The following is a 10312-nucleotide window of genomic DNA, read 5'->3' as shown; positions in this document are numbered from 1 at the left end:
GCACAGAGACAGCACTGGTTCGAGTCACGAATGACCTTATGGCCTCAGATAAGGGATAAGTGTCCATACTGGTTCTACTGGACCTCAGATAAGGGATTAGTGTCCATACTGGTTCTACTGGACCTCAGTGCTGCTTTTGACACTGTAGATCATGGCATCTTACTGCATAGGTTAGAGCAGCCTTTCTCAACCTTTTTTCAGTCATGACACCTTTCTAAAGTGAATAAAATCTCACGACACCCCAGAGTAAAATATAATTAAAAACCACACTGCATCGCTGTAAATGCATATGACGAACGCGTATGGTGCGCGTCGCCGCGTAGCCTACAGTGTACCGTACGGCGTAGGCTCTGCGTCGATTTTACGCAGAACCATAACACTTTTTAAAAAGAATTAAGACGTTTATATGCGCCTAATGGTCGTCAAAATACGGTATCTTATTTATTTATTTATTTATTTATTTATTTATTTATTTATTCATTCATACATTCATAGGCAAAAAGAATGTATTTATGTATGCATTCATATATTTATATATGAAATGTCAGAATAGGTAATTTTTTGACGACACCCCTAAAGCAGTCAGAGGACACCCCAGGGTGCCGCGACACCCCTGTTGAGAAAGGCTGGGTTAGAGCATGTTGTTGGGATTAAAGGGACAGCTCTACGTTGGTTTAAATCATATCTACCTGACAGGTTCCAGTTTGTTCATGTACATGAGGTTTCTTCAGAACAGTCGAAGGTCTGTTATGGTGTTCCGCAGGGTTCACTGCTAGGGCCAATCTTGTTCAGTTTATACATGCAGCCGTTGGGAAGTATAATCCAGAATCACGGCATACACTTTCATTGCTATGCTGATGATACGCAGCTCTATTTGTCTATGAAGCCGGATGAAACAGAACCGTTAGTTAAACTTCAGGCATGTCTTAGGGACATCAAGGACTGGATGTCCGGAAATTTCTTGCTTCTAAATTCAGATAAAACAGAGTTCATCATTCTTGGTCCAGAGCATTTTAGGAAGGGATTAGATGGTGATGCGATGGCTTCCAGTGCAACTGTGAGAAACCTTGGTGTTGTTTAAACCATATGTTAATCAGGTTTGTAAAATAGCATTTTTCTATCTCCGTAATATTGCAAAGATTAGGAAAATGCGTGCTGGCGTGCTGGCCTGCTGGCCTGCGCCCCCCCCCACCCCCCTCTGGTCATCCCGATGCTGCTTCCACCTGCCTGCTGTGTGCTGCTGACATCCCCGACCCCCCCAGTCTGGCCTTCGGCAGGAGGGTCCCCCCTTATGAGCCTGGTCCTGCTCATGGTTTCTTCCCTCCTAAAAGGGTAGTTCTCCTTGCCACTGTTTGGCTTAAGGCTTTTCTCCCACTAGGGGAGTTTTTGCTTTTTGGCGTCTATCATCGCCACGGTAACGCTTTTGACTGAGAAAAGTAATGCGCATCGTCGCAGGATGGAGCCGCACATTTTGTATAACACACCTGAGTGCACGTTACGGTTCGGGCCGTATTTACTGCCGAAGAAATGGCATAAATTGCGGCAAAATTACACGATTAATTAAAAATGGCCGACTTCCTGTTCGGTTTCGGCCATGGCGCCAAGAGGCTTTTCGGAAGAAAAACGAGAAAAACGAAAAAAAAAAAAAAAAAAAAAACTTCTACAGATACAATAGGGCCTTCGCAGTGTAAGTGCTCGGGCCCTAATAATAACCACAATCATATGCTGTAACAATGCACCTCTATAATCATGTCTACCTCATATTGCTGCACCTTTCACTTTAAAAAAAATTGTATATGTTAATAAGAGCTATCATTTGTCTATTACCTATTTACTGTAGAGTGAGCGTGTCACGGCTCAGACAGGACAGAGAACCCAAATGCACAACACCAGGCAGGATCAGAGTCCAAGAGGCTTTAATCTTTGTCAAAAGGCAGGCAGGGGTCAAACCGGGTAGTCAGGCAAACAAAACCAAAACGGGCAGGCAAAAATCCATAAACCAAGAATCAGGCAGGGTCAAAGACAGGCAGGCAGGCAGGCAGGCAGGAACAGGACAGAAATCAGGAAGGCTGGAAAGCGAGGCAAAAGCACACGACAATCTGGCAAACTAGAAGGTGGAAATGGGCCGGTATATGAGGGGAACTGCTGATGAGGGAAACCAGGTGTGGAGCTGGGTGAGGAAGCACAGGTGAAGGGAATGAGTGGATCTCTGGCTGATTAGGGTGGCAGGATCTGGAAAAACAGGGGAGTGAGTTAAACAGTAAAAAAAACCTATCCTACACTGTGAAACTGTGACAGAGCGAAAATAACCGAGTCAAATTCCATGTCTTGTTTCACCTGACTTGGCCAAATAAACATGATTCTGATTCTGATATCCCTTTACTGGAGTATAAACCTATACCTACTGTTAATGAATATTAGAATGAAACCTCAGATATTTGAAATATCAACTCCAATTGCAGTGTCTTTTTTAAATCTTAAAGGGGACCTATTATGAAAAACACGATTTTTCTTGCTTTAACATATATAAAGTGGTCTCCCCTCAACCTGCCAACACAGAGAAGGAGGAAACCAACCAAATGCTGCATTGTCTGTACAGCCCGCCCGGATGAGCCGTCCATTTCTACGAGCCGTTCAGATTTGCGCATTTTCGTTACGTAAGCAAAATGCAAACCACGCCTCGGTCGGCCTCGCTGCGTGAAACCACGCCCACAACTAACTCCGCCGGCCGGAGCGTCCGCCATTGTTCTGAAGCGGTGGCTGTTTCAACAACGAGGGACAGTAAAAAGGAGGTTTTGCATCGACATTTACCGTCATAAAAGGATCAGTACCAACAGTACGGACCCGGCAACTGCACACCAGTCAGCGGTAAGTGACGTTAAGTTTTTATGTTATTTATATTTGTTTACAAGTATGATCTTTGCATGGGCTAAGTATTTAGCTTAGTTCCGGAGCACCGGAGCCACTCACCGGACCGGACCGGTGAGTAGCTCCGGCGGGTCCAGTGTTCCCTAACGGAGCCACTCACTCGTTAGGTAACAGCAGAGCTCTATTAGTAATACATTGTTCTTCTGTCTATGCTTTCAGATCATCCAAGCACCTGAAGCTGTTCAACGAAACCTTCAGAAGACGCACCGTCCTTCCTTGAGCCATTAATAGTGCATAAATGTTATTTATATACAACTTATGTTATTTTATTTTTTTAACAATAAAGTTGCCATTTGTGAACATTCAGTGTTGTGATTTCTTTACAGTTAACATGATTCATTTGTCTTGTAACATAAGAAATGAAATGATGAAGAATCGGAGTAATTAACTGTGGTGTAACTGTTTAGAATTCAATTAAATCTTCCTGTGTGAATTAGTGTGAAGACGAGGTGACCCGGTCCCTCTTCAGGTGACTAAAGGCTGATTTATGGTTCCGCGTTACACCAACGCAGAGCCTACGGCGTAGGGTACGCGTCGATTTAATAGTGTACGCAGCCGCTGCTCTTCAGCCAGGAGAGGCTTTGTTCCCTCCCCTGCTACACGTCATTCAGGCAGCCAATCAGCACAGAGCCTCATTATCATAGCCCCGCCCCTCAGAATCCCTCATAGAGAAGGAGGTTAGAAAAGGTAAAAATAGACACATGGCCCAGAGGCTGAATTTCTGATTTATGTAGAAAAAACAAGTTTTTGATTGTTTTAAGACATTCAAGGCCTGTTTAAAATATACATTAAATGCCATAATAGGTCCCCTTTAAACTCCCCTCATCCAAAACCAAACCTTGCAAATGTGTGTCACCATTTGAATTGAGATTAGTTGTTCATATGGATCAAATGCAACTCAAGGTAAATGTCTCCTCAACATACTCTATAGCAGTGGTCCTCAACCTTTTTTCAGTGATGTACCCCCTGTGAAATATTTTTTCAGCCAAGTACCCACTAACCAGCGCAAAGCACTTTTGGTTGTAAAAAAAAAAAGACCTAAAACAGAGCACTGTGCCATCAGTAACTGATTTATTAAACATAACAAAAAATTGCTGCTACGCTTCAACCACGACTCCATCGTTGGTCCAAGTGATTGACAGGTGAAGCCAGGTGATTGACAGGTTAGGTGGAACCATCCTGGTGTGGGGGATACTCTGGGGTTTTGGGATAATAAGTTGAATAGCCTACTCCTGAAGATAAAATTCATTTTATGAATTTAGACTTATATTTTCCTCAATTATTTATGAAATATTTATTTTTAAAGGATTTTTGCATGGATGCTACTTTTTAAATATATGTATATTTTAAAATCTCACGTACCCCCTGTAGTGCCTTCACGTACCCCCATTTGAGAACCACTGCTCTAGATCATGCATTTTCACTTCTGTGGTTCCCTAGCTGATGTCCGTAATGTCGAAAGGTTTCTAAAAACACTAAGAAAGTTATGTGACTGAGAATTCTTGGTAGCGAGGACCAACATTCATTCATTTGAGCTCTAGTTTAACATTGACACCAGTCACTTTAAAGAGCACATTCATAGTATGAGATAGCAGCTGATAAGTTTCTGTTATCTTGCTTCATTTGTGGAAGGGTGCCAATTTAAGAAGTTTATAAATAAAAGTCACGGTTCAAGTTTTGGGTTTATTTGCGCACTTCCTCAGTTATCAGGACAAAATGTCAAGTTATTGCATGTGCACATTACAGCCAGCAGATGGCAGGACATTCTTATGTTTACCAGTCAGCGAGTACTTGTGATGAGAATAAAAAAAAAAAGAAAAAAAAACAGCAGCTGCATGTCTGTTCTTGGATGCTACAGTAAAGAGCGCCGGTGTTCTGCCAATCGTTGCTACCTGCTGAGAACTGCTACTTTGTGGTTCTGCGCACATGCACAGTCGATTTTCAAAGTTTGATTGCCCATAATTTCTTGCACAATGTAAAGTTGATAATATGGGATGTTGAGTATTTGATCCTTCAAAATACACTACCCATGACATGAATTGCATTACACTTTGTGAACATTATACGATAAAGAGAGAAAAAAAAAAATTCTATCGCTTTATTTGATATTCATTCAGTCATTCACCTTTATTTAACCAGGCAGGTCATTAAGAACATTCTTATTTACAATGACAGCCTGGCAAGAGACAAGGACCACTTGGGAGAAAAGGAAGTGGGCTAGGGAGTAAAACAGTAAAATTGTAGCTCTGCAAAAGGTAGAAAACCATTAGTGAGCATTTTTTGGCAAAGCAGCAGAATTTGGCAGAACACCACGACTGCAACATCATCTTTTAGGCTGCAACATGATGCATCTGTTAGGCTGCATTTGCTGCAACCAAACACAACAACGATGACAATGTGCATTAGGCTGTAGAAACAAAGTGCTGCAAAAAATGCTACCATTATTCTAATCCAAGCATTTTTCAGGTGTGAATGTTATTTGTCATGGTTATGGCAGCATGCAAATCAGAGGTGGAAAAAGAACACAAAAGTATACAAAAACACCCAAAGCAGTCAGAGAGGGTCATTCACGCCTTTATTACGTCACGGCTAGACTATTGTAACTCTGTATGTGGCTTAGACCAGCGTTCTGTTGTAACTCTGTATGTGGTTATCCAAGCTGTGGAATAGCTCGCCACTAACCATTAGATCTGCTCAGACCCTAGAGGTTTTTAAGTCTTCTTTGAAAACTTATTTCTTTTCATTGGCTTTTGGTGTACGGTAAATAGTGGCCTACATGTGTGCACTTTGTGTGTCTGTTCTTTGCTGCATTTTCCTTTGGTATTGTTTCATTTTAACGTATACTGTACAGCACTTTGGTCGACCTCCGTCGTTTTTAAATGTGCTATATAAATAAAATTGACATCGAGTCTGTCCACCCTTTTTAACAACGAAGACATAACATTTTAGAAAGCTATAACAAAGTAGCCAAAACAGTCTGGTTAGAGACCATTATTCCTTTTGGATGGAGTTATGTGGAAAGATAAGATAAAAGTTGATGCACGCAGTTTGTTTGCATGAATCTACAGTTTGTGCACAAATTCAAAAAGTTCTGATTTGCTTCAAATATCATGGAGATGGTCAAAAGAGCACATATTATATTCTAATATCACCTGCCCCAGTGTACTAAATCCAAGAGAATATTAACAGATCGACTATTTGACATCCAGAGCTGATACTATGAAAGACACGTCTTGTTCCCAAAAGCCCTTTATCTATCTTATTTATACAGTAGTGTACACACATTTGCATTATTCCTTCCTCAGAAATATAGCAAAAAAGTGAGGTTGTAAAGGCTCACCAGGCTTGTTATGACAAACTGTAGTAGAGGCTGAACACCAAGTAGAGAAGAATTTACAGCGATAGCTGAGATGGATTGAAACTGGAAGGATGTTCAGTAGTTCTGCTTAGGGGCAGAGATGAAAATGTGCTTACAAACAGAGTGAGGGCAAGATGGACAGAAAGCTGGAGACCTGATGAAAAGAGAAGGTGGAGCACCTGGAGAGGAAGAACTGCCAAGAATCCGTGAGGTTAAAGAGAGCAGCTTTGAGGATGACGAATGGCAAGCAGTTGTTTGGATTACTTTAAACTTTAAAAAGTCTAGACTTAATTTTAGATTTTCACCATTTAAAAAAAGCAATTCTCTTTTTTTGACTCAAGACTCCTCTCTTCATTTGAGATGTTATACATCTTACACTCAACTGGACACCCTGATATGGTTTCTCTCCCCCAGTTGCAATGCTGTTTTGCCCCCCCAATTTAAAAAGAAAAAAAAAGCCAAACTCAAAAAGAGGTGAAATACAATTGTTTTAATGTTTTAATTGCAAAAAGGTAACTGGTTAATACATTGAATGAAGCACTGAAACAAGCCACTGTGACGTTGTAAAATACCACTAAAAGGACGTTGTAAATTTCAGAGAAATCAAGTCATTCAGTCGATTAGAAAGCCAAACAGATGAAAGAATAGGAAGGGAGCATATTTACACAAGTATCCTGTATCCTTAAAAACAAAGTGTGCTGTGAGGCCTCGTTAATCAAGACATTAAAAAATAAAAAAATTACAAATAGCCACGAAAACAAGCTTTAGATGTCCCATTTAATTTTTTCCTATCAAAAGTCGGTTATCTAAATTTAAAATAAAGAAAAAAGGCACCACTGAATGTGATGAATCATCCATCCTTACATGGTGGCAGCCGGTTTTACACACAAGACAACACATATTTTCTGTTTAATATGCTGTGGAGCCGTGATAAACTGTAGAAAAATCAGTGACACAAGAACAGTTTCTGAAGGTGAGGTTTTAGAGGAATCTAGGGGTTTTTTGTACAAAATGGTGGGTTAGTGAGACGTCCCTGCTGATGGCTGTAGCCGGTGTAATGGTGGAACAGCGCCACCTGCAGGAGGAACATGGAGTTCACAGCACCAGATATTAGGATGGTTTGTCTTGAGCACTGCTATTCAAAATCGTATCCAGAGGACACACACACACACACACAACACATACACACACCTTTCATATTGACAATTCATCACAATGGTTTAACTGCATGGGAATTTCAGGTTTACTTCCTTCCAAAATAAACTCAAAACTATTGGATTTAAAAAGGCCATTCCTATAGAAAGAAAAATCTGAATCAACTATACTTGAATCCAGATGCATAGATCTTAATTCAAACAGATGCTACATGTGCAGCATTTTATCAGTATGTTGAGATTAACTGCTGTTAAACATGGTAGAGGTGGCAAGTTGATGGCAAAATGTCTTTTGCTGTGATCAATAAGTAGCTCCCTGCTTTGTGCTTCAATGTCATCCAATTCAGTGACTTCTCACACATAAATCCCTGCAAAATCAATCCGACAGAATTTCCCTCAGTAAATATTTTAGACAATGAAAGTTGTGATGATAGAAAAGGATTACAATGATCCAAAGTTGCACACAGAAGCTTGAAACAGTGTTTAGAGCTCATGTGAGCGAGCAAAACTAGAAACAAATAACCCTACAAGTACCTTTAATATAAATTAATAAAACTTTATAAAAATTTGAAACCAACAAACAGATGTAGACATAAAGGTTACATTTTCAAATCACCCCAGCCCATAATCGCAGAACTTTGCTGAGTCATGCAAAAGAGGAAACCCCCACTACTGTTCAGCACCTCGATGCATCCAACCGTCTTCAGTGAAAATTATTTCATTTTGATAGGATATTGATGCCTTTAAATGATAACATGCATATAACTCCAGTGTGCTTCCTCAAGAATGTTTCCACATTGCTAAAATTACACATTTCCCCCCTTTCCATAATTCAGTTTGGAAAAAAAAAAAAAAAAAAAAAAAAAAAACCCCACACTGACAGATTTTTCTCGCCAACTGCAAAAACATCTCCAAAGGTTTAAAGTGAAGTCCATATTAAGCATATGGGATAGATGGAGGGCAGTGAACTGGAATCTGAGTTATTTAGTGTCAAAGACTGTACTGAATGTGCATTGGTTTCTTTGTTTAAAAAGAAAAAAAAAAGGGGGGGGGGGGGGGGGGGGTCTACGTGTCTTTCCTTTGGTTGGTTTCATGCACCATTAGGTCCTTAAAAAAGAGCAACTTTTTACATGACAAAATGTTCCATTATGGCTAATCAACATCATGCAGAGCAGGGTGTGAGACAGACGGCATGTAGCACAGAAAACCACCATCTATTAGATCTCTAAGACAGAGGAAGCACTGATGGTTGTGGGATGCTTTGCTTTCTGATTGAACAAGAACTTGGAGTATTATTTCTGACACATGGATTCGAAGGCCTTCAGTGTTGTTGTGGGCTAAATGTATAATTCTATATATGGTTTTGTACAGTTCTTGCTCTGACCAATAACCTTCAGACAAGAGCTTCGTCTCACACACACTTAGGCCTCCTGGCAGGGGTTTCTCAGTGAGTTTTCTTTTACTTTGACCGTACCTTCTATCGTGTCAAGCAAATGTTAGAAATGGTAGTGACATTATGGAAGCACAGCAATGGACACTGAGCAAAGATGTTGTAGTGGATGGCTATACACAGTATTTACAACGTGTTAGAAAGACTTAATCTGGCTTAACAGACGTCCTTTGACGAGGAACCAGTACCTTTCACACCTTTAACTATTGGCCGGAAGGACGAGAGGACATTGAGGGACGTCACAAATACGATAAGTGATACAAAAGTTGAGCCAGTTCTGGCTAACACCCCTAAAAATACCCATTTGCTGCTTGGAATTCTGTGGATATTAAATATTAAAATTCAGAGTGTATCCTTTATCAAAATGTTTTAAGCAAAAGTGAATATTTGTACACTGAGTGAAAACTGTGTGCCTTTTTGGAGAAACGACTGGCAATCCTCCGCATAGAAACACGTCTAAACGATTGGTGAGCTGACTGTTACGTGTGTTCAAAACAGAATTTATAAAAATGCAATTCTCAAGCAGCAAATGGTGACATAGCCGCAGTGGCTAAGGCCTTAAAGAGAAACAAAGAGTGGTTCTCCTCGACTGGTGGCACTGTGAGTGAAGGTGGAAAGCAGCAGAGGTATGAAACTTCTGTGTTTCTGGCCGAGAAAGAAGGCAGGCTGCAGGAGGAGCGTCTACATCGATTCACCCTGAGAATCGTCGTCATCCAGAGATAAGGGCAGGTACAGATCCTGCAAAACAACAAGAGAAGCAGCTTAGTTACTTCTGCAGGCTCACTTCTGGCGCTTTTCCACTAGTACCTACTCAGCACGACTCGACTCTCCACGCCCCGGTTTGGTTCTTTTCCTCCAGGAGTCTAACATGTCGAGTAGATACTTTTCTGTAACTATTCTGTCGAGGTTCTAACCTGCTGAGTCAGCTGTATCTGACGTCATCACACTACAGGCCACTGATTGGTCGGGGGGTTGGAGTCAAACGTCTGAGTCAGGAGGAGGAAATCAGAGAAAGAGACTGACGGATTCTTGTTCATTTTATTCCACCAGCAATGGCAGCAAAAGTCTGTTTCATGATCCAACTCTGAGGTGCAGATGTTCATAAACCTGGTGCTGAGGAGAGAATTAAAAAAGGGATCTAGACGGGCGATAAGGAACGACCAGATCTACCAGGAGCTCTGTCTCTTCATAGCTGCTCACGGCTCCAGCTGACTTTTCAGCAGCACCGAGACAAAACATAAAAAAGCATCGCCGCTTGAAGCTTCTCTCACTCTCATTTTTTAACTTTATATCGAACACAAGCCACAGACCCAGCAGATACAGCACATACAGGACTGTCTCAGAAAATTAGAATATTGTGATAAAGTCCTTTATTTTCTGTAATGAAATTAAAAAAACAAAAATGTCATACATTCTGGATTC

The 10312-nt window shown here is 40.9% G+C and overlaps 1 protein-coding gene across 1 annotated transcript in view; it reads right to left on the bottom strand.

Annotated features, from left to right (window-relative positions):
- Window positions 1–6771: 6771 nt before the first annotated feature.
- The window catches only part of LOC133459578 (neuronal migration protein doublecortin-like), a 38316-nt gene continuing 34775 nt past the window's right edge, over window positions 6772–10312 (bottom strand). The window contains exon 7 of the mRNA XM_061739667.1: window positions 6772–9628. Within this exon, the coding sequence (XP_061595651.1) occupies window positions 9572–9628 (57 nt within the window). The 3' untranslated portion in view covers window positions 6772–9571. The remainder of the gene's footprint in view (window positions 9629–10312) is intronic.

The sequence above is a fragment of the Cololabis saira genome, chromosome 14 (genome assembly GCF_033807715.1).
Source record: "Cololabis saira isolate AMF1-May2022 chromosome 14, fColSai1.1, whole genome shotgun sequence".
Taxonomy (NCBI): Eukaryota; Metazoa; Chordata; class Actinopteri; order Beloniformes; family Belonidae; genus Cololabis; species Cololabis saira.
The sequence above is the reverse complement of the archived record's forward strand: the minus strand, read 5'-3'. Positions and strand labels throughout refer to the sequence as shown.